At 33.2% G+C, this 25,784-nt stretch overlaps 1 protein-coding gene across 1 annotated transcript in view; it reads left to right on the top strand.

Annotated features, from left to right (window-relative positions):
- Positions 1-25,784, top strand: part of LOC134249772 (neurofilament medium polypeptide-like) — a 40,948-nt gene that overhangs the window by 5,902 nt on the left and 9,262 nt on the right. Inside the window, 15 exon segments of the mRNA XM_062732117.1 lie at positions 197-269; positions 384-414; positions 3,944-4,048; positions 4,168-4,290; positions 4,801-4,902; positions 5,297-5,353; positions 6,356-6,486; positions 6,653-6,713; positions 6,858-7,046; positions 7,375-7,602; positions 7,881-7,970; positions 8,153-8,308; positions 9,179-9,250; positions 11,029-11,129; positions 11,776-11,851. Of these exon segments, the coding sequence (XP_062588101.1) occupies positions 197-269; positions 384-414; positions 3,944-4,048; positions 4,168-4,290; positions 4,801-4,902; positions 5,297-5,353; positions 6,356-6,486; positions 6,653-6,713; positions 6,858-7,046; positions 7,375-7,602; positions 7,881-7,970; positions 8,153-8,308; positions 9,179-9,250; positions 11,029-11,129; positions 11,776-11,851 (1,595 nt within the window).

Here is a 25,784-nt window from a genome sequence, read left to right as displayed (position 1 = left end):
GTGACAATACAGTTACATTTAATTTTCTCATCAGAACGTGACCATAGGTTTTGAAGAGCTAATATCAAAGGAAAACTGTTTCAGATGTAAAAAATGACAGTTTTTATTACAGATACATGTATATGTGTACCGGTATGTATAATAGATGATAATATTGATGAAGGATGAGGATTGTGCTGTTAATTTTTTTTTACAGAAGCAAAAGCTCTCTCTGCCAAAGTATATCAGCTGCTGAGTGAATTAGAAAAGCAACAACAGATCGTTAAGAGGTAGTTATACTCGGATGTATATTTATTGTGATAAATTTATTTTTTGTGCCAAAATGTTATAATTTTCAAGCATAATCTTTGTTGTTGAATGACCCTCTTTTCATTAATGTTTAGACTGAATAAAGAAATAAAGAGGGAGAAAATTGTAAGTATTTCTTATTATTATGTATACCACATAAATAAACTATGAAAAAAAATTGTTCTAGGATTTGGCAACCTCTGAAAAAACTCACCAAAATTAATATGATGGATTTTAATGATTATGATTATGTGGAAAAAAGGTATTATAATTTTGAAAAATGTAGAAAATCCTAGCAGAATAAAAATCACAAGATTTTTCTTTAGTTATTTATCAGGTAATTCATGTATTGCTGGCTTAAATTAGTGGATTTTTCTTCTGTATATATATATAACTTTCTTTAAAGTCACTAAAACTGATATGTTGCATGGTATGTTTAAATATATACACATATTAACTAAATTGCAATTTTTGTAGGGCTGAAACGATACAACCCCTCCACGATACGATACGTATTGCAATACTTGTGTCACAATTCAATTATGTCATTTTGAAATTTTTCACAGAAAGATAATTTTTGCATAAGTATTCAAAAGGATGTTTTGACTTCTGTATTTTATATGTCACAAATATGGTGATATCAAGAGATTTTTCTAGGGATATGACAGCTTGTAATTCAAGTACTGCCCTCCCGCTATTGATTCAACAAAAGACCCAGTTAAAATGTTATAGCATATGTAAGGACATCAAAATTAAAATGAAACGTATCAAAAATTGAAAATAGTCTTACTAATCGTCATTCTTTTAAAAATCATTTTTTTTATTATCACTATTAAAATTAAATCATATGAAGAATCATTATGAAAGAAAATTTAAATTATCAAGAATTTTTTGCAGATTTTTAGCTAAAAATTTCTGGAGCAATTTTGCACAGAGGGCAACTTTTTGTGTGCAAAAATATACAGTTTTTTCTTTGGGTGACATTAAATCATTAAACACACTAGAAATATATTTTTCAGACCAGCAAAACACTGATCTTTCAGTTGATTAAGTAAACCAGATAATTTAATGAGATACATGTATCTTTTGTAGTCAAGAGTTTTAGCTTTGCAGCACAGTCTTGTGGTATATATTGAAAAAACGATCGTTTTTGGAAGTAAATAAGGTAAGTCTAAAAATAGAAATAACTTTTATTTGCAGATTTATTTTTCAGTACATTCTGTCATTGTGCAAAATATCCTCAATTTGAAAAAAAATCATATAAATTATTGTGTTTTTCAGTATTACATTCGTAGTTATAATTTCACTAGCTCCCTTTAAAATGCCAGTTATATATCTATCTCATGAAATTCAGGTGTCATTGATTAAAATTTATTTGTATAAATAATAGCAATGACAGTCTGCTCCTGAGAGGGAACTGAAACATTTTCCCTAGTGTGTCAAACTATGTTACAAAATCTTAACTCTAAGTACTTCATTTTTTTGAAATAGTTAAAAACCCGATTTAAAAAACGATGGAACCGAAAATCGAGATGGTAGAATTGTCTTTGTGCCTGCTGCACATATCGAAGGCAATATCGATATTTCGGCTGCTACCTTTGCATGCCCTAAATTTTTGATCTTTAAAATAAATCTTCATTAATCTTTCTCTTAATAGAAGACTTCTTTGAATTTATATTTCATGTTTTTTTTTTGAGTTTTTGTTTAACCCTTACCCACAAATTAACATCCTCATTGAATGTGTTTTACTTCAAGATGTTCTACTATGAAACATGACACAAATCTGAAAATTTTCAGTAATCCCAAATCATTTGAATAATGGCTCCACATAGATGAAAATAATTTTAAAATATTTATTTTTCTTCTGTTGTATTCTCCTTGGTTATGGTCTTTAAAAAATTAATTAGCCTTTAGAATTGCATCTTTAGAAAAGCTTTATCAAATCTATGCAGTGTTTGTTTTTATATTCTTTTGAATGTGACTGGTAAGAAGAGAAATTACAAATGTTGTGAATATTATTATACCCCCCGCAAACGAAGTTTGGGGGGGGGTATATAGGAATCACCTTGTCCGTCTGTCCGTCTATCCGCCCGTCCGTCTGTCTGTCCGTCTGTCCGTGCAAACGTGTCCGGTCCATATCAATCTTATGGAAGGACATTAGAATCTACTACTCCACACATAGATTGCCCATGACCTAAGGGTGTGCCATGACCTTGACTCAAGGTCATTTGGGGAAGTTCAAGGTCACTGGAAGAAAAAGTTCATAATTCGTGTCCGGTCCATATCTTTCTTATTGATAAACTTGGTAGGTTCTCATTTCACACAAAGATTGTCCATGACCCAAGGGTGTGACATGACCTTGACCCAGGGTCATTTGGGGAAGTTCAAGGTCACTGGAAGAAAAAGTTCATAATCATGTCCGGTCCATATTTTTCTTATGTATAAGCCTGGTAGGTTCTAATTTCATGCAAAGATTGCACATGACCTAAGGGTGTGTCATGACCTTGACCCAAGGTCATTTGGGGAAGTTCAAGGTCACTGGAAGAAAAAGTTCATAATTCGAGTCCGGTTTATATCTTTCTTATGGATAAACTTGGTAGGTTCTCATTTCAACCAAAGATTGCCCATGACCCAAGGGTGTGTCATGACCTTGACCCAAGGTCATTTGGGGAAGTTCAAGGTCACTGGAAGAAAAATTTCATATTTTGTGCCCGGTCCATATCTTTCTTATGGATTAACTTGGTAGGTTCTCATTTCACTCAAAGATTGTCCTTGACCCAAGGATGTGTCATGACCTTGAACCAAGGTCATTTGGGGAAGTTCAAGGTCACTGGAAGAAAAAGTTCATAATTCGTGTCCTGTCCATATCTTTCTTATGGATAAACATGCTAGGTTCTCATTTCACACAAAGATTGCCCATGACCCAAGGGTGTGTCATGACCTTGACCCAAGGTCATTCGGGGAAGTTTAAGGTCACTGGAAGAAAAAGTTCATAATTTGTGTCCGGTCCATATCTTTCTTATGGATAAACTTGGTAGGTTCTCATTTCACTCAAAGATTGCCCATGACCCAAGGGTGTGTCATGACCTTGACCCAAGGTCATTCGTGAAGTTCAAGAGCGCTGGAAGAAAAAGTTCATAATTCGTGTCCAGTCCACATCTTTCTTATGGATAATCTTGGTAGGTTCTCATTTCACGCAAAGATTGCCCATGACCCAAGGGTGTGTCATGACCTTGACCCAAGGTCCTTTGGGAAAGTTCAAGGTCACTGGAAGAAAAGTTCATAATACTTTCCGGTCCATATCTTTTTTATGGATAAACTTGGTAGGTTCTCATTTCACACAAAGATTGCCCATGACCCAAGGGTGTGTCATGACCTTGACCCAAGGTCATTCGGGAAGTTCAAGGTCACTGGAAGAAAAATTTCATAATTCATGTGTGATACATATCTTTATTATGGAAAAACTTACTTCTGAAAAAACCCAGCGGGGGGTATTTTGTCACGTTTGGACAGTTCTAGTTAGATTTGATGTAAATTGATTTAGAAAAATAATTTCTGTGAAAATCGCCATTATTTGTTATTGTCATGCATTAATTATTATGTCTTCTAACAATGTAACCATGATAATGATCCTAAATAATAATCTCCAATTCAGGTGAAAGGTCAGCTAGCTGATGACTGCACTGATCTTAAAGTCCAATTAGTAGAAGCCACAGAAACTGTTAAAAGATACAAAGAGGACTTAAAGAAAGCCAAAAAGGTAATATAAATTAAATTTTCTGACTTTCAGATAAACTATTTACTTAAAATGTTATATATACATACTCACCTTAGTTACCTATCAAAGCCATGTATTTTTAAAAATCACTTTGTTGATAGTTCATAGAGAAGCAGCTGAAAGAACTAGAGAGAAGAAAGAGGAAGGAGGAGAGCAATGAGGAGGAGGAAGAGAGTGAAGAAGAGGAGGAGACCAAACAGAAACTATCCAGTATAGTGGCACAGGTACATACTGTATACAGGGAAATTTTCGCCCCCATTTTATTTTCGCCCCTTTCGCCCTCTTCCTGATTGGGCGAATTTAAAACTGCGAATTCAAATTACACAGCATAATTTCTTAAACTAAACTATGACTGGGCGAATTTAAAACGGGGCAAAATAGTTCGCAACTGCAAAAGGGCGAAAATAAAACGGGGCGAAAATAACCCTGTATACAGTATATAGACAGGTAGACATAGTGACACAGGTAGACATAATTAGGCGTAATTACGTGGCTAGACGTAATGACAGGTAGATATAATAATACAGGTAGACATAATTTCTGAGTGTGTACTCCTATATTAATGAAAGAAAAATCTGATTTAATAGACACAATATAGAATTGTATTTTAATTGTCTGAAAATTGCAGAATATGTGACCTTTTGGTTAGTAATATTATAATACATTAACTATATATTTATGTAATTAATTACCGTCAGGTATTATAATTCATTTGAACATTAACTCAAACACAGCTGTCAGGGCGTGATGATGGTCCAAAAGAGATGCCCAGTGACCCCTTCATTCTGAGGACTCGAATAAGGCAGCAGGAAGACACCATTGAAGCTCTGAAAAAGGTAAAATGAACACGTACTAAAAGACGAACAGAGCAGTGTAGTGTAGTGTAGGTTTTGTCTGAATTATAGTATTTCTGAGAAAGTCAAACTTATCCTGGTATTAAGTTAAAGAAAAGTAAAGTCCTAAACCTGTCTCTCCATTTTTTCACCAGGAGAATTTGGATAAATGAATAAAAGAAAACATTTTAAAACATATGTGTAATTGTTTTCACTCTGGAATTATTTAAAGCAAATTATTACTAGTGAAAGTTATTTACCCCCAGTAATAACAGTATTTACATTTACTGGACTCGGTCACATTTATTTATAGATGCATTCAATTCATTGACAAGCACTTTTCAGTTTCATGCATATTTAACAGACTTTTTAAAAAAAATTTCTACGTGAACTTTAGGAACTCAAGGAAACAGATCTGAAAGTGAGGGAATTTGAACCTAGACTTGAAGCAAAGGTACAGTGACTGTGCATAAAATTCTATCTATTCAGATACTTTAATCGCATGCATTATATTTCAGTACATTGTATATAGTGAAGAGATTTGTTATGCTCCAAAGGGGAAACGATAATCAGTAATATAGGTCGAATTATAGATTAAAACTTCAACACCTTTTAACATGTCTGAGATAAAGACTAAAAGTAGGCTGTCAGTAAGTACCTCATTAACCCAGTTGTCATTGGAAGGTCAGATTACTGAATACTCAGTTACTAGGGACAAAAACAGAAATCTGTTTGGTTTGATACTGTTAATTTTCAATAATATTATGCATTTTAAAGGTAACAACCACATGAAGTGTTAAGTAGATATCATCAATTACAATACAGTTTTAGAATTTAGGCAATAGAAATTTTGTTTGTGCCCTGCAAGAATCTGCAAATTTATTATGCATTGTGCATCATTTTATTGATGTGCTCACATTTATAAACAAAAAAAAATTATAGATGACCTAGCTCCTGTACTGTTAGTCAAGGCAAGATATTTTTTCATTAAACATTTTATGCTGTCATGAATAGATTGGTGTCAGCCATTCAACTTCATGAACATTTTTTCCTTGAACCTTCCTTTGACCTTGACCACAATTTTCTTGTCTCCATTTTTATGCCCCCTTTAGAAGAAGGGAGTGCATATTGCTTTGCTGCTGTCTGTTTGCCCATCTGTCTGTTAGTCCACCAACAATTTCCCTTCCATTTCTTCGCAGAGGTTGCACATACTGAAATGAAATTTGGTATACAGATTTATCATAAGGATATCTAGGTCAGATTCTGTTCTGGGTACAAATGAGCAATTTTTGACAGAGTGTTGCAGTTTCAAAGCAGGATTATGAAAGATTCAATACTAGTGCAGTAGTATGTGTAATGATAGATTCTAAAAGAGTGTCTTTTAGCCACCATAAAAATCATACTTATTCATTGTGCACTTTAGATATGTTGATAATTTTAATGACTTTTACTTTAGGATGCAACTTTGACAGAGTTGGAAAATGAGAACAAAAGCTTGAGCACAAAAGTGGATGAATTAAATGCTGATTTACTGGCCAAGGAAAATGAGATAAAGAAATTAGCAGCTGCTGTCAAGAAGGCATCAAGGTGAGATCTTCCTTGAATTTTGGTGTTTCATTGGAAGAGTAACTTCTTTTTATGTGTATGTTTTAACATTAAAATAGAGTGCAAAGATATATGTCAAAATTAGGTTTTGGATAAGGAAGAGCATTGTATCAAAATAATGAACTAAATATTTGGATGTGTATTTCAGCAGGCCACCTCCTCCTTGTAAGAAATGCAGTAGAGCTAAACCTGCTGTAACTCCTGAAAAGGTTTCGTATTAATTGCTGCTCAATCAATAGTACCAGCACTACTAATTTTTAAAATATAATCAAAATTTCAATTCTTTTTCACTTTGTGAAAAAGCCCACCTCTGCTTTTCTTATATTTTTCTACTTTGAATTTACTGGCAGAAGGTCCCTGGTGATGAAATAAAGGACACAACTGACCAGTTAAAGGCTAAAGATGCTGAGATAGAGCAGCTTACCCATGTTGTCCAGCAATACAAGAAACTGTTGGCCGAGACAGAAATGAAATTAAGTGAGGCATTCCGAGAAATTTCGGACCTGAGATTGCTGCAGTCTGACCACATCTTTCCTGACCAGGTAACAAGAAAAAGAAAATATGGTATTAAACACATATAAAATGTATTGTTGTGGAAAATAAGGTACAGAGTGTAAATTCACCATTGCAGTATCATGTAGTGGGTTGAAGTGTTTGCAGAAATTTAAATATGAATTAAGTGATAAAAAACAATGTACATGTAATCCATTATCTTTTAACCTAAGTATATGTTTGAATTAAGAATTAAAATTATCATAATTATTGTCACCAGGACTTATTTCAAATTTTTAAAAATATTCTCCAATGAATACCCCAATTTAAAATGGTTGGAAGATTATTAAGGATTGAGTTACAATTATATTTTGACAGAAACTTCCTGAATTCGAGCCAAAACTGCCACCCTTTCAACAATCGGTAGTGCCTGAACCTAGAAAGGAAGTTGAAATGGAGGAAGGAGAAAGTGTTCAGGAAGTTCCCCCTGTACAGGAAGCTCCAATAGAACCAACAGAAATCCCAGCAGAGGAGGAAGAAACACCTGTAGAGCAGGAAGAGGAAAATACAGAGGTGGAAGATGTGGAGGAGGAGACTCAGGTGGAGGTTAGGGAAGAAGCATTATATACCCGCAAATAAAATGTGACATGGATTAAAATCTTATTATTGGGTATATTCTGCAAAGTTACAGATTCTTTCATGGATTCTGATATGATGGGGAAAATTGTCATCAATGAATATATATAAAAGAATCCATTTTTTTTTTTATCTAATTGTAAAATATATGTTTTGGTAATTATGATTTACAGGACATCTTTATGTGATATTAAAGTAATATGGTTTTTTCCTTGCTTTTTAAAAATAACTAACTTTTTTAAATACAGATAAAACGAGAAACTGTGAAAGCAGAAAAACCAATCAAACCTAAAACAGCTGTTTTGCCTGTAGAAAAACAAAAGACTCAGCCGAAACGGGTATTAAAATGTTAAAAATCTTACTCTTAGAAATAAAATAACTTATTATAATGTGAATTAGTAAATAGTTACTCTTCACTTAAATCCTGCTGGATGACAAGGAAAGATAATTCTTGTAGACAAATTATGAAATTATTTCTCAAAGGAGTTGTCTCTCTTTACGTACCTGCATCTCCTTCCAGCTCAGCAGAAAAGAGAAAACAAAACTGCCGTCTTTAGTTAGAGCCCCTACCAGGTTCTCCAGACAGGATCCCATCTCCACTGAGCAACCTGTGGATCACGAGGCAGCATCCCAGAGGGAGAAAGTCCTCGCCCAAGTCGGAGATTTACAGAGCAGGGTATGCATTACAAATTTACAAACATCAAGTTTTTGCAAAGAACCTGAAAAATAATTAAGAAGAAAAGAAAAGATTTCCAAGTCCAATACGCAAGTTTCGAGATTATCTCCCTTGGTGCGCTCTTTCGTTGAGGAGGGGAGTTTCGTTGCCGCGTAAACAGACAGGTGGGACAGATATTTATATATTGGATACATTGCATTATCGATATACTGGTTTATCATAACTAAATGATTGTCAGGGTGCACTCTACAACTCAAGAATAACTGAATTAATGTATAGAATCATTTTTAAAGCAAAAAATCGTAAAAAAAAAAGAAAATATCAGTTGATGTGAGACTTTTCAGACGAGGGAAGAGAATATGGACCTCTAATAAATATGTTACACATGCATCTGATCATTGCATGTCGGCAATCTAAATGACATTTTGATTCTTTCCCTTATTATAAGTTTGAAAAAAAAACACTAACTTTTTAGCAAATGTTTGTACAATTAAGAAAATAGGTTACTTTTTAAAAAGACCTCGACGTTTATTTCATATTCAAGTACCCTATAATTGAAAGTAGATTTGTAAATATGCAAAGTTTAGCTTGATAAAATCATCAAATGCATCACTGCTTAACATTATAATCTTTCTATAACATTTAATAAATTTAAAAGCCATAAATATTGTTCATTTATTTATGCATGTTTGTATACAGAAACAACCTGTCCCACCTCCATGCTGAGATGGATACTTTTTGCGCCTTTATCATAGGAGAGTTACAATCTTGAAACTCGCGTATTGTGTCCATGCTAATCATGTTTATAGGTATTTTATTGTGACTCTCAGGATGTATTGTTCAGAGTTGATTGCAATTTTTCCATTCCAGATGAATGTGATATTAAACATGGTTGCAGATTTTGTGTCTTCTGTGAGTGGCATGATATACAAAGAACCCAAGGTAATATCTACCTAGAAATTCTATGTTTCTGAAGGTAACATGAAGGTACATGCACATGTTCTTAAGTTAACTTGTAACTTTGTTACTAAAAATACTGTGTTGTTAGAAATGGTACTAACAAGTTTAAAAGTTGCATTGAATCTTCAGGTAAGTCATTATGCTGCAATGTGACTTAATTGAGGGCCTGCATATTTTCCTTTTACCACAATGTATTCTTGTGGTATGTGCCATTACTTTAAGAAATACAATATTTACATGTAGGTGCCCATTTCTTACACTGAAACAGAGAATGGGTTCTTGATACATGTAATTTAATGAGTAGAATCATTTAAAGATACTTCTATATATTGAAAAGTGCATTTGTTAGAAGTGATCAAATCAAGATGTTTAGAAATATAGTACACGTCTGTATGCAGTTTTTAATCCTTTAAGAAGACAATTATAATTAGAGTAACATGAAGTGTCTGACTGAATAGTTTCCACAATCTTCCTGATTTTCTATATATCTTCTGTTACATAACAGAGCATACATATACCAGCTAGTGTAAAGGCCTTAAAGGGTACTTTGTGGTTTTATAAGGCCATTAATGGCGTCTTATACCTTTTGAAAAACCCATGGTACAGCTGACAACAAATATAATACATGCTTTTCTGAGGAAAGAAATAAAACGGGCTTTGACTGACCACGTGTTGCTGGTGACTACAAAAACCGTACTGGTAAACAACCCTTCAGTGTGATTGGCCAGTATTATAAGGGTATTGTTGTATTCCTAGTTTCGTATGCAAATTAGTATTGATTTCATTGTCCACAACATTAAATCTAACCAGCACACAACATAGGTCATGCAAACTGTCACACTTGTAAAATGACAATAACAGCCAAGATTCATTGTTACAGGTCTGATGTTGGCTTAGGGAGTAGTTTTGGTGATTTCTTCATTGCTTAAAATTCAGAAATTGTTACAGGTGGCTGATTTTTTCCATAAAACTTCTTTGCTGTGCAAGAATTTTTTAAATGCTCTACCATAAATAAGCCCAGGCCCCATGACCATAAACTGATAATTGACTTAAGTCTTGATTTTTAATATCTTGAGTTTTATTTTTATTTACCATATTTGCTTAAAAATTTTCAATTTTGTATACATGTACCAGTAAAATTTAAACCTATGATGAAAATTTTATTTCATTATCAAAATTATTTTAAAGGTTAAATTGGTTTGAAATTTTGACTTAAGTCTGTCCTTAGTTTATAGTCTTGGGGCCTGGGCATTATATCTAGTGTCTGTATTATCTTTCTTCTATTTTTGTATGTTTCAGCTGACCTATTGCTATCTTTTTTGTCTGTAGACATGTGCTGTCCTTCACTCACTTGCTGTAAACTTTTAAACAATTTCAGCTTTCTCTCATGCACCACTGTACTATTTCAACTAAATTTGTTACAGAGCAAATATATGGCAAAGAATGAAAACAATTGTGATTGGGCACTGCCCCTTAGGGAATGTGGAATATAGGACCAAAAATCATAAAAACAACACTTAGACTATATTTGACCTCAAAATAAATGGCTCATTGACAATATAACCTTTGATGAGTGTGATTTATGTTAGGATCATCTAAGTTCAGATGAAATTGAAAGAAGTAACAGATAGAACAATAAGAATTTTGAAGCAATTGACTTTAGTCATGTTTTATTGTCACCTAAAATCATTATAGACGTAAAATGTAAGTATATACCGTAGGTACATGTAATTTATGTAGATATATTTGTACACCTACAGCACAATGACTTTGAGATGATCTACAGATCCTTCAAAAAGCACCAGAAGAAGAGGGCGATGGAACAAGCCATTATGTCTGGAAGTCTGCAGAAATACTATGGGTAAGGTTGATTGAATTACTTCCCTTTCATCCTGTATGTATCTACACCACCATTTGACCAGTTACTTTTCAACTTGCAATCCAGAAATTACTCACTCTGCCAGGACATAATATCCAATAGGAAAAAAAAATATTTATTACCACACTTAACGGAAAATCATGGAAATTTCTAAAAATCTGGTGAATGAGTATGATTTAATTATGCTTACTTGATATATCTTTTATGAAATGTATGGTAGTTTTAAACATATCACTAATATTCAAACCCCCTCTAAATGTGTTCAGAATAAGTATCATTTTGATATGAGTGATCTAAGTTGTAAAAAAAAAATATGGAGCCTCTGTACATAATTTTTTAATGTTGAAAAAACATAGTTTCTGGGTTAAAAATATCATTTGCTTGCAATATTGTCGATTGAAATGTTATTTAGATTCAAGATATTGTTTAAATCATCGATATTAAGACTGGGTAGGCCTCACAAGAGTTTCACATATTAATTTGATAAAAATGTCTTTAAAAAAAGACCAGAACTATTAACTCTCCAAACAAATACTGCATCTTATCCAGGTTACTGTAAAGGTCTCTGGAACTTCATAGTAGAAACCTGCAAAGAACTGAATTAAAAATATTCTGCTTTTTTTCACAGGTCTGGTGGCAGAAATACATCATATGATTACCACAGAATTCAGAGGGCAGGGTCCTCATTGAGTGGAGAAGATTTGGTAAGTAGCATACAAAGACACATGTCAATTTCAATAGTCCCCACTCACTGATGTCAGATATAAAGACAGCCGCATGAGATTTACATGTATATTAGGCCTCCTTAGCATTGACCTTTTGTTTGGCAAAATTTACATTCCGGTTGAATTTAAAAAAAAATCAAATCAATTGACTTTCAAAGAGTTATCATAGAGAAAACAGATAGAAATGGAAAAAATATTTGCATATCATTTATTGATGAATTTTATATGAAAGTTATCAACAGTTTTGAGTTTTGGTGATGGCAAACAATAACTTTTTTTCCAGTTTGCAAATTTTATAAAGTTGATACTTGTAAATAAAAAATTAGGAAATACATGTATTCTTTAAGAATCTGAAACTGTTTGGTGTATTCTCTGTATTTCTGTATAAGCCAACCCTTCCAGATGTCTTTCATTAAAATGTGAATCGGGCAGTTCTTTCCCAGCCCAGTTTGCTTTTTCAGTGGCCTGGGTGCTTAAATAGGCAAATGTTGTAACATGATTGTATATTTAAAATTTTGATTCTTTTTGGTTAATTGCACCAAAGTTAAAAGGCTATGACATATGCAAGTCTGATCAAATCAGAGATTTCTAAAGGAGATGACTTGCTAAATGAGAAATAAATTTGGTCCTTATCATTGAAAACAAAGCGTGCCAAGGATCTTTTGTGGAATCTGACAAAATGATGATTTTATGTGGCCCATAATTAATCACCACGCAAATTTCAGTATTGATATTTTGTTTAAATACAGTTCTCTGCAAACAATAGGGGATGTCAACTGTGTGATTTTAAATTTAGCCCGAGTGATGAGTTATTTAAATCTTGTCATTGGGAGCATTTCAATGTTAGTATTTTATTAAGAGTCAGAGACCACCACCATCATAATGGTGATTATATAGAATAGTGTGCTTTTGTCTTTGTGACAATATGGGAGGGAGAAGACCAAGCTATTGTCTCGGTTTATGTGTGCCATCTTCATTCTATTCCATTGCATATAGGGTCAAATTTTCATGGTTTGAGTAAATATTCATTGTTCTTGGGGATTTGAATTCGTGGATGAAGAGTTGTTGAGTAGTGATGAATGTAACTTTTTAGGTCACCTGAGTAAACTCAGGTGACCTATTGCTATCTGTTTTTGTCCGTCGTCGTCCGTCGTGCGTTAACATTTAAACATTTTCAGCTTCTTCTCTGAAACCACTGAACCAATTTCAACCTATTTTGGCATATAGCATCTATGGGTAAAGGGAAACAAAAATTGTGAATTTCATGGTCCCTGCCCCCCTGGGGCCTGGGGGGTGGGGCAAAAACCACTAAAATTAGTGCAACTTTAAAAATCTTCTTCTTTGCTCCTGGACATCAAGCAGTCAAACTGTTGGTATGATTGTAATCAGCATTGAGTCCTCTACAAAAATTGTGAAATTCATGGCCCCAGGGTCAGGGGTTCTGGTGTTAGGGCGGGGCTCTATTGATTACATAGTGAAAATGCATTAATTCTTTGAAAATTCTGGCTCCTGGGTATTATTTTAAAATGATGATCAAGAGTTCTACCAAAATTGTGAATTTTATGGCCACTGGTGTGGGGGGGGGGGGGGGGCCATTGAATATAGTGAAAATGCATTAAATGTAAAAACATTTCTCTGCTCCTAGGTATTAAATAAACTAACTAAGCACATAGTTATGATGAGCAAGAGTGCCTTTACCAAAATTGTAAATTTTATGGCACCAGGATCAGGGGTTCTGGTGTTAAGGCGGGGCTCTATTGATTATATAGTGAAAATGTATTTATTCTTTGAAAATCTTCTTCTCTGCTTGGGTATTAAATAAACTAATATATATGATGAAAATTCTTTAAAAATTTATGATTTTGTGAATTTATGATGTGAATTTTATGCCCCAGGGTAATGGTGTTAAGGTGTGGCTCTATAATGATTATATAGTGAAAATACATTAAATCTATAAAAAAAAATTTTCTCTACTCCTGGGTAATAAGTAGACAAACTGTTTATATGGTTATGATGTGCAAGGGCTTTTCTTCCAGATTGTGAATTTCAAGGCCCCTGGGTCAGGGATGCCAAGAATGATATACAAAAATGCCATTGTTTGAATCTGCTCCTATATATACATTTTTGATAAGCAAGTGTGTCTTTTCAAAAATTGTGCAATGTGTAGACCTAGGGTCAGGGGTTCATTTGTTGTAGGAGCACTCCTGCTTATTGCTGAATATTACTGATTAGTTGACATGCGTTTTTGTTCCCTTACCCTGTTTATGGGTATTAAGTAAACAAACTAAACATTTGCTAAGTGTATAGTTATGATTAGCAATGGTGCCTCTTTCAAAATTGTTACAGCATTTAGAAATATATACCAAATTTCATTTAAAAGTTGTTGCATGATGCTCAGGTGACCTATAACCCATGGGCCTCTTGTTAAGCCATAACTCAAAGCTCATATATATATTTTGTCCGAAGCATCCGTCTCAGGTAGAGTAAACTTTTCACATTTTGTTCTTCTCAAGAACCGCTGGGCCAATTTCAACCAAACTTGCCACAAAGTATCCTTGGGTGAAGGGGATTCAAGTTTGTTCAAATGAAGGGCCACGCCAAAGTTTTAATAAATGAAAATTTGGTGGCATATTTTAAAAATCTTCTTCTCAAGAACCACTGTGCCAGGGAAGATGAAACTTATGGAAAAACATTCTCAGGTAGTGTAGATTCAAATTTTTTCAAATCATGACCCCCGGGGGTAGGGCGGGGCCAAAATGGCCGACAAAGTTTTACATAGAAATATATAGGAAAATTCTTTAAAAATCATTTTCTAAAGAATAGCAAATCCATGATTGGTCATGGGACTACTTTTGGATTTAAACTTTACAATAAAAAACCAATTTCTTCTTTTTCCTACCCTTAGTGCTCAGGTGAGTGATGTGGCCCATGGGCCTCTTGTTACATTTCATGGTGGACATAAATTCGTGGGTCTCTTCATACCTCGAAAACATCAAAAATTAAACCCCCAAGAAAATTTGTGATTTCACACTATGTATAGGTTTAATTCAGTACATTTATACATAATATTTAAACAAACATGTAATTATGTAAATTTCAAAAATTAAAATGATATGAAAATGGTCAGTGCTAAACAGAGCATTAGAAAGATCATGAAAATGAAATTTTTAATTAGAATAATTTTTGTAATTCTTGTATGAATAGGAATAATTAAAATGATAATGCTGCAGTATAATGAGACTGAAAAATAAAGGCTGGTGAACATGGTATTGAAAAGCCTTTTTACAGGTATTAAAAAAGGAATAGTTCAATACATACATATTAAAAACAATTTAATTTTTAGCTTTTTGTACTGTTGAATAAGGAGAAAAAAGATTTTATCTTAAATGTAAACATTGTACACATTCTGGTAAAACAGTTATGTTAAACATGCAACAAATGTTAACTTCAAATCCAAAAAAAAATTCTGCCACAACACTTTAAATACCACTGTTTAATACTTTATTTGGACAACTTTGGCAACAAGTCTAACAACGCATTAATTTCTGATAACAGATCTGTCGTCCGCCACGATACTTGATACACGTATCCATTACACCTGTTGAATGCGTGTATCAGCAGTCAATTCAAATTTATGAAAATGCACTCGAACAAAACTAAAGATTTTTGTCTTGTCAGACCTTTGAAGAATTTTAAAGCATGATCTCTGATTGCACTGGAATTTATCATTTGGATGTTGATCACGAATGGATTAAAGTGTTATTAACGCAAAGCTGGTTGATTTTTTTGACTGCATTATGCATAAAGAATTGGGTTTCTAATGATATAGATAGTAAATGACCTTTAATAAAATATTCTGAATCAGATATCAAATGAATTTAAATACATGTTCTGGAATAGCATTAAATCTTTAAGTCTCTAAATGCTCTGTACAGATCATACTGTTCTGTTGTAATTTAACTATACCGATCATATATGTGTAATTGAACTATCTGTAGACAATATCCATATGCCTGATAATTTAAAATATTATATAAGAAGATTATTTTCGTAGTTTTCATTGGTTGAAAGAACGTCTCGTGATATTCCTCCTTTTGTGATGTCGACGCGGAAAATGATATCGCACGACACGCTGTTCGTTTGCACCAAAGTTACGTAGAATGTGACGTGGTATATCTCGTAAGAAGTGTGAATTTAACCATTAATTATGACGTAATGACAGCTGAGTCTGTTCAGTTAGGACTGTGTCAGCGCATTCACTTTGAGTGATTATATAATATAACTATTATGGACTTCAGTGAATGGTCAATATGTGGTTATAAGGACTCATGGCAATATTGATATTGACCTCAGACACAGAAAATGATAGCGACCTCACAGGCTCTGTCTCTATCACTTTCCTTGTCTTCGGTCAATATCAATTGCCATGAGTCCTTATAACTACATATCGACCTACACTGAAGTCCATAATTGTATAGTATAGAATGGGTTCTTAATATATTACCTTTCTTTAAAATTAGTTTATTAAAATTCTTCATTAGAAATTAGGGATGTCAACGAATATTCGAATATTCGAATATTCATTCGATGAGTTCATATTCGAATATAAATTCATGATTCGAATATTCGGATTTTAAGTATACAAGCATCAAAAAGAAAAAAAAATCTGGCAAAAACTGAAGTTTTATCAGAAATTGAATCAAATTCTCATCGTTGACCAATAATAAGATTTTATTTAAAACAAAATTAAAATACACCCCTCTTGGATTACCATAAAGGTGTGAAGAATGTGTCTATTAAAATGATATAATTATTCATTTGATCATTTAATTAGAGATATAACAGTGTCCAGTACTTATAATTAGTTTGTATTGTTGAAAGGACACATTTTTGTTTATGCATACATCATTTAAAATCATTTTCAGGAAATTAACTAGCTAAAAGTAATTGCTTTTAATGTTTCTCCATTAGATAATTGTGCTGTATGGTATAAATCTGTAGGGTTATCAGTGTACACTTTGGTAAGATGATTAATTAATCTGTAACTTATTAAAAGAATCTTTTGAATTTTCAGGGGAAAATTTTTTTTATTACATTTTGGATATAAACTCTTCATATATTCTGAAAAATATTTTAAGAATATAATTAAAGTGCATTTACAAAACTCTACATGAAATTTTATTCCAAAATAATGACATAAAACGTATATATTGCTTTACAAAAGAGTGAAGATATATACATATTATAATGAAAGATATATAAAATTTATTTTATCGAATATTCGAATATATTCGAATACTACTACCGAATATTCGAATATCAATTATTGACAATTTTGACATCCCTATTAGAAATATAAAAATTTTATGGAATAAAAAATTCAAAATTTATTTATAGCAAAAGTGAGTGATATGATAAAATTAACGTACGGGGAATGGGGTTACGAAAACAGGCCAACATTCATTCACAGCTAAGTGATTTTCATTCCCAGTGGTTTTAAAAGGTATTGTGGACTTCATAGATATAAAGGTTCAAATTACATTTAAAACATACGCGTAGCAGATTTTTTTGTCTGTAAAATTTTCCTATATTTGTGTTTTACTGTAGTTGGTGTTTGAGAATCCATGTTTTAGGAGAAGAGGTTTTTTAAAGAGCTGAATATGCAGTGGTTCCTTTATATTATTATGCTTATAAATTTATGATAAAAATCCATTGGAATGTTTTGGTTTTTTTTTTTCCATTAATTAACATCGTTTGAATTTGGTCAGTATTTCAGTTCATGACAATATATTAAAATTAACATTAAAAATAGATTTTTTTCTGTGATATCCAAGATCAAATATGATTTTACATGATTGGCTTTTTGGTCACCATTGGAGTCAAGCTTTTATTCACATATTTCTGTCAGAGGGTTAACTTTAGGTGCACCCTATAACCTAGATCAAGTAAAATGAAATCTAGATATAGAACTATAATTAATCCTATAGAGTGGAAAGTTCAGTCAGTAGCATCCATTTCCTCTCTATTTTACCTATATACAAAAAGTACAAAGAACCCAGTGGTTGTACTGACCAACTTTGTCCAAATCATGGTAAGCTTTTTTAGTGCTGTGTTCTACATTATTCATGTTCTTCATTGCAGTGTAATCTCTGTGGCTGATGTGTAATGACCAAACATTTAATTATGTGGAAGGTTCATTGGGTTCAAAAAAAGAATGATAACATAATCTGTATATGTGTTCGAATTTTTTTTTAGTTGGACTGAAACATTTGGACATGAAGTTTTTGGTCTGATGTTTGTCTGAGAAAAAATTCTAATTTTGAAGGGATGCAATGTAAAAATGGCAAATATGGAAAGATTCCATTTAGTTTATTTTGTCTCCCTTCATCAAAAGAAATTCCCCAAATCATTTCCACTATTACTCATTTGGTTATTACAAAGGTTGAAAAATAGAGGTCACATATTCACTTGTGGTATTGATTGATAGTTTATTTTTACAGTTTAAAAAAAAATTTTGGCCAAAATTTTTCTCCAGGATAAAAAATTTTTAGTGTTAATTACGGCTTAATATGATACTTCTAGCAAGAGGGTGCTCCCATTTCCAACTATAGGACCTTGATCTTTGCATTAATTTGAAATGTGCATTGATCATACTAATTTGTGTTGTAAAAATGCAAATATTAAGGTATAATTTGTGCAATAATTTTAATCAAAAAATTAAAATGAATAATTATAAATTTATGATTTTAACTTGAAATTCTTGATGTGAGATGATTGGCTTGAGTAATATTGAATATCGTTCAGCGTGAATTTTGAAATTGAGCTGACAGAAAGATTCCCCATGGTATTGAGCATATATCAATGGAAAAATTATAGATAAAAGAATTCACTACGATAAAATCTTTTAGGGTGACCCAACTAGCTCAGAAAAGTTCCTTTTGCATTTTTCTTTTATGAACTATATAATATAGACCCAATCTGCACAGAAGTAACTTGATATGGCATATTCCAATTAGAACTGTGTGCCCTAGAGATTATGAGATAAGTAAATAAACTCTACCTAATTAATAACTTAAAAAACTAAAGGGATTTATTTGAAGTTTTAAGTGCCTTATAATTATGTGCATTTAAACATTTATTTTAATCAATGAAATAATGGACGAGAATTCGGAATAAAATTGAAATTAATCTTCATGACGTAGTTGGAAAAAGTTCAGCACGGAGTCTCTCACACTTGCTTATAATCAGTGTTGGTCTTGGTGGCTTTGTAAGATTCAAAGATGTCTAGAAAAAAGAAAATGTAATTTCATTATACTTATTGACAAAATATTACAGCCCACAGAGTGGGCTATTCTCCAACTGATTTCAAGAGAGGATTAAAAACCACTGAGTATTCCCTCTGCATTGTGTGTATGTATGTGTTCCGTGGTACTGCATGAACTAACTGAGTCTTTATGGAGGGATTCTCTTTCCAGAATTGACAATGCTTGTTTTGAATCCAGGAACACATAATTAGGGATATATAAGATGTGTGGATTGTGTTTTTATTCAATTACTTGTATAGACTTTAAACATCCTATGCTGATTCCTTTAATAGCTGCTTTTATTGTGAGCATTAAAGTGTAAGCTCAGAATTGATCTTGAAGAGTGTATAGGGTTTCGGACTGCGTATTAACGGATGAGGAAAAAATTTTTAAAAATTAAATGGATAATTTTAGTTTGTTAAACTAATTATCACAAGGTAAGTAAAGTTTTAAAATCTCAACTTCTGTCTTCATGCAGACAAGTGTTCTAGTAAATATATATATATATATATATATATATATATATATATATATATATATATATATATATATATATATATATATATATATATATATATAATTTCTAAAATGTTAATAAAGGGATTAAATAAATTTGTCAATAAAGATATTGAGTTATTCAATACGTCATTACATTTTTTCAAAAATCAGTTATTTATGAAGATAAGGATATGATTATTGGTATTTATTTAAATCTCATGCATTATATCACAGGTCAACTTCAGAAAGAGCTTAAATGCCATAAACTAACTAGGATTTTAAACTTTCTTAGACAACTAGGGATTATCACAGCAAGTCATTGTTGAAATTGTCAACAATTTGTTTACTGTCTAAGGAGGTGTTATTTTAAAGAGGCATTATCTAAAGATTAATTCCACGCTTGGCATTGGCAGGATTATAAGACTAGAAAGAAAACGACAGCATGCTCCACATGCCAATTCTGCACAAGGGGTGCTGCACCCAAGTGCTGTCGCTAAGATAGAAACAAAACAATTCCCCCCTCTCTCCTTGAATCTTGGTCCTATATGACTTTGACAGTTGAAGCAATTGATGGCCAAGTAAATAGTTTTTATGGCCAAAATCAATACTGAGAACAAACTGCTTTACAAATAGAGAAAAATATGTTAAGAGGTCTATTGCAGTAAACCTCTGATATTTTATTGCTTGTGTGGTATTAAAGTATCAATTTATGGAAACAATCGGAAGTTATTGGCCCAAAAGAAAACGGTAATTGAGGTAAATGAGGAAAGATTATATGCTGGCAATTATCATAATTAGTCAAATGAACAGGATAAAATCTGTTATTTTTCTCATGGTGCAGTACCTTTGTAGATTGGAAACTAAGCAATGATGAAATAAAGAAAAAAAATGTTAGAGAGAATTAAACAATAATAATATTTGAAATTTATAGGTGAGAGAAGTAACATTTAAAGGAGTAGGACTAAAAAAAGTTCTGAAAAAACCATGCAAATTGGTTGAATAAACTTATACCTGAACTTATGCAATATTGATGAACTCTAGTTTTCTGAACTGGATTGCAAAAGGTATATTGTGATATTGATCAGGCAAACGGTACCTCATTAAACTTTGATAAGTCGAATCAGAAGGTATTATTCTGTGTTCTAGAAAGGGGCTTTAGTGACATCAAAGGCAAGGGAAACTCAGGTGCAAGGGAATTCTCATAAAAAGTATATGTGATATGCAAAAACTGTGAATCTTTATTGGTGTTTTTTTCCCTTGATGTTACTGATCTGAGATAGAAGTTAATGTATGCATTATCATTGTAGGACTGCAAATGGATTGAGAATATTTAAAAGTGCCAATTTGATTCTTCAATGAAAAGGATATGTCATAATAATGTGTTTTTGGATAGTATTTGATTTTCATCCAACAATTTATGAATTCCAGTGAAAATTACCAACATTGAAAAATTATTCTAATACTGATTTCCTAATTTGTGGATTAATTTTTGGTGAAAACTGTACAGCAGCATTGTATTTTTGTGAAATATGGAGGAGTCCAGAGCACCTACCAGAATTGAACTTCATGTAATTCCCATAAGTATACAGGGCATTTCAGAAGTTGAGGATTCGATCGACAGTTGCATGGAAACTAAAAGGAAGGCAATGGTGTCTCGAAACAAGAGTGCCGTGAGTGCTATAAGTTCAGCATGTCCAAATCGCAAAACTTTTGCCACTAGGCGTTGTTTTACGGCAGTTGAGAGACCAAAACGATCTCGGAAATTCTGTCAAGCATGTGCTTACCAAGATGTGAAACAAGTTGAACAAGACATTGAGGTAGCTATTTCTTGAAACTTTTAATTTTTTGGGGCAGTGGAACGAGAAAGTTACTAGAAAGAAAATACATGTAATTATAATTTCCTGCAGTTAATTTTATAATTACCATAAAATCTCTATTAACCACCCTTGCCCCTATAAATACCGCCTTTTCAATTGTTGGGAAATAAGATCCCCCCTTCTCCATACTGTGATAACAAATATTAAGAATTGTATTGAAAGGCCACCATCATTTGAAAAAAGTGAAAATGAAAGTCACTTATAGGGAAACTCTTTTGTAAAGTATTCCTAAAAGTAAAAAGATTCTTAGAACGACCTAATCTTTATGTATTTCTGACAGTGACAGTTACTGATGAAATTTGTTCCCCTTGTGTGGTTGTGAAGGTTCTGAGTTCGAATCTTAACAGCGACTGACTGCAGTCGATAAAAACAGGTAGCAATTGTTCCTTCCCCATGCTTTTGGCACCTTCAAGTGAAAGGCCCTGTGTCATGTTGGACGCTGGCACAATAGAAATTCTTCACTGCGCAGTGACGTTAAGTGCCAAGTAAGGTAAAAATTTGAAGCCCTCCACTTATATGGTGACATCTCTATATGAGTGAAATATTCTCAAATGGGATATAAAATATCACAATCAATCAATCTAAAAAAGATGTTAAGAAGGTGAACCAGCTGGGTTATTGGTGTCCTGATGAACTAGGCTCCACTGTTTATATATAGTGTATGGGTATTGACATTTTGAACTAACTTTACTTTTACATTTTGATTTAGACAGTAGAGTTGTACAAATATTAATACATCTTTTTTAAAGCATTAAAATTTTATGTCAGACTTTGTTTGCTTACTGCTTGAATTTAAACAAGTCATACAGAGCATATAAATTGAAATTTTAAATTTTGTTTAAAGAAATGAATATGTAATGACATTTCAGGATCTATTGTATTTTGAACAGGCTGATAGCATGCATTTAAATAGGGCCCCAAACAATCGGCAGTAAAAGGGACAACTCCCTCATCAACACCCTGGTCTGATTCAGTTTAATTTATTGACGTCACCATGTTAGTATAAAGTCCAAATAACAATTCAAATGATGGAGAACAGTATAAGGAAAAAATATTTTAACAAAGTACATGTAGCTACAGCATGCAGGACAATTTTACATTGTTCTTTATAGTCCATGGATTTGCTTTCTTGACCTGCACGAAGCATCTATTGAAATAGTTACATAAATGTTTTGTAGTATAAGCACATATGGTAAATATTTCCATTTCTAATTTTTTTCTAATGCGTCCGGCGTCCGTCCGTCTGTCTGTCTGTCTGTCCGTCTGTCTGTAAACAATTTTTCCAAACGCTACTTCTCCTACAGTTTTGGTCTGATTTCAATATAACTTGGCACACAAGTAGACTACACTAAGATACATAGAATAGTGCATCAGTTTTTAAATTCGATGAACGGTGTTGCCATGGTTACTAAAAATAGAATTTTCTGTGAAATTCCTTTAAAACGCTACTCATTCTACAGTTTTGGTCTGATTTCAATATAACTTGGCACACAAGTAGACTACACAAAGATACATATAATAGAGCATCGGTGTTAAACAGTGTTGCCATGGTTAATAAAAATAGAATTTTCTGTGAAATTCCTTTAAAACACTACTCCTTCTACAGTTTTGGTCTGATTTCAATATAACTTGGCACTCAAGTAGACTACACTAAGATACATAGAATAGTGCATTGGTTTTTGATTTCGATGAACGGTGTTGCCTTGGTTACTAAAAATAGAATTTTCTGTGAAATTCCTTTAAAACGCTACTCCTTCTACAGTTTTGGTCTGATTTCAATATTATAACTTGGCACACAAGTAGACTACACTAAGATACATAGAATAGTGCATCGGTTTTTGATTTCGATGAACGGTGTTGCCATGGATACTTAAAATAGAATTTTCTGTGAAATTCCTTTAAAACGCTACTCCTACAGTTTTGGTCTAATTTCAATATAACTTGGCACACAAGTAGACTACACTTGTGTTTTTGATTTAAATGTTGCCATGGTTACTAAATTTTTCTCTGAAATTCCTTTAAAACGCTACAGTTTTTTTGATTTCAAAATAAGTTGGCACACAAGTAGACTACACAAAGATACATAAAATAGTGCAATGGTTTTTGATAAGTACAAAGCAGTAGAGCTACAGTCTCGACAGAGACTTCTGGTTTTCTCTAAGATAAGTCTTTGAAAGTTAGCGGAGTTGATTTCTCGATAATTCAGACTACCGGAATGTAACTTAGGCAGGTCGATAGGTCAGGAGCTAAGGAGGCCTAATATGCATGCAAATCTCGTGCGCATCTGTCTCTGTGTCTGATGCTGAGGAGGCCAAATATGCATGTAAATTTCGTGCGACTGCCTTTGTGTTTGACGTCAGTGGGTGAGGACTATTGGAATTGGCATGAGAGTCCTTGTGTTATTTAAATCTATGTCTACATTTTTAGCTCACCTGAGCCGAAGGCTCAAGTGAGCTTTTCTGATCACATTTTGTCCGTCGTCCGTCCGTCTGTCCGTCCGTCTGTCTGTCTGTCCGTCTGTAAACTTTTCACATTTTTCTTCCCACTGGGCCAATTTTGACCAAACTTGGTACAAAGCATCCTTGGGTAAAGGGGAATTTAAATTGTTAAAATGAAGGGACATATCCCCTCGCAAGGGGAGATAATCAAGAAAAGACAAAAATAGGGTGGGGTCATTAAAAAATCTTCTTCTCAAGAACCACTGGGCCAGTAAAGCTGAAACTTATGTGGAAGCATCCTGGGGTAGTGTAGATTCTAAATTGTTCAAATCGTGACCCCCGGGGATGGGCGGGGCCACAATGGGGAATCAAAGTTTTATATAGAAATATATAGGAAAAATCTTTGAAAATCTTCTTCTCAAGAACCACTGGGCCAGAAAAGCTGAAACTTATGTGGAAGCATCCTGGTATAGTGTAGATTCTAAATTGTTCAAATCATGACCCCCGGGGGAAGGGCGGGGCCACAATGGGGAATCAAAGTTTTACATAGAAATATATAGGAAAAATCTTTGAAAATCTTCTTCTCAAGAACCACTGGACCAGAAAAGCTGAAACTTATGTGGAAGCATCCTGGTATACATGTAATGTAGATTCTAAATTGTTCAAATAATGACCCCCTGGGGATGGGTGGGGCAACAATGGGGAATCGAATTTTAATATAGAAATATATAGGAAAAATCTTTGAAAATCTTCTTCTCAAGAATCACTGGGCCAGTGTAAACTTATGTGGAAGCACCTTTGGCGGTAGTGTAGATTATAAAGTACAACGCATAAATGTCTTGCACATGCATATACTCAAAGTTTTACAAGAAATATATAGGAAAAATCTTTGAAAATCTTCTTCTCAATGGGCCAAGCTGAAACTTATGTGGAAGCATTCTGGTATAAATATGACCCCCAAATATAAAGTTTTACATAGAAATTGTAGGAAAAATCTTTGAATATCTTCTTCTCAAGAACCACTGGGCCAGAAAAGCTGAAACTTATGTGGAAGCATCCTTGGGTAGTGTAGATTCTAAATTGTTTTTTACGTTTTACATAGAAATATATAGGAAAAATCTTTGAAAATCTTCTTCTCAAGAACCACTGGGCCAATTTTTCATTCTGGTATTGTGTAGATTCTAAATTGTTCATGCCACCCACAATTATCAAAGTTTTACATAGAAATATATGTCTTTGAAAATCTTCTTCTCAAGAATCACTGGGCCAAATGAAACTTATGTGGAAGCATCTTGAGGTAGTGTAGATTCTAAATTGTTCAAATCGTATTGGGGCCACAATGGGGAATCAAAGTTTTATATAGAAATATATAGGAAAAATCTTTGAAAATCTTCTTCTCAAGAACCACTTGAAACTTATGTGGAAGCATCCTGGTAAGTGTAGATTCTTGTTCAAATGTGACCCCCAGGGGAAGGGCATCTTTTACATAGAAATATATAGGAAAAATCTTTGAAAATCTTCTTCTTTGGAACCACTGGGCCAGAAAAGCTTGGTTTATATGTGTAATTCTAAATTGTTCAAATAATGACCCCAGGGGGAAGGGCGGGGCCACAATCTTTTATATAGAAATATATAGGAAAAATCCTTCTCAAGAACATCTCACAGAAATGGGATCTTGAAAATCCTGCAATGTAAGGATGGAAGGCTCTTTGTACAAAATGTCTATGATCAGTGGGGTAGGGTGGGGATGCATTATGTATAACAAGGGTAAAATCTGGTAAAGAACAGAATGGTC

The sequence above is a fragment of the Saccostrea cucullata genome, unplaced genomic scaffold, assembly GCF_032062105.1.
Source record: "Saccostrea cucullata isolate Sc308-1 unplaced genomic scaffold, CSIRO_AGI_Scuc_v1 ctg160, whole genome shotgun sequence".
NCBI classification, from domain to species: Eukaryota; Metazoa; Mollusca; class Bivalvia; order Ostreida; family Ostreidae; genus Saccostrea; species Saccostrea cuccullata.
This window is presented reverse-complemented; position numbering and strand designations above follow the sequence as displayed.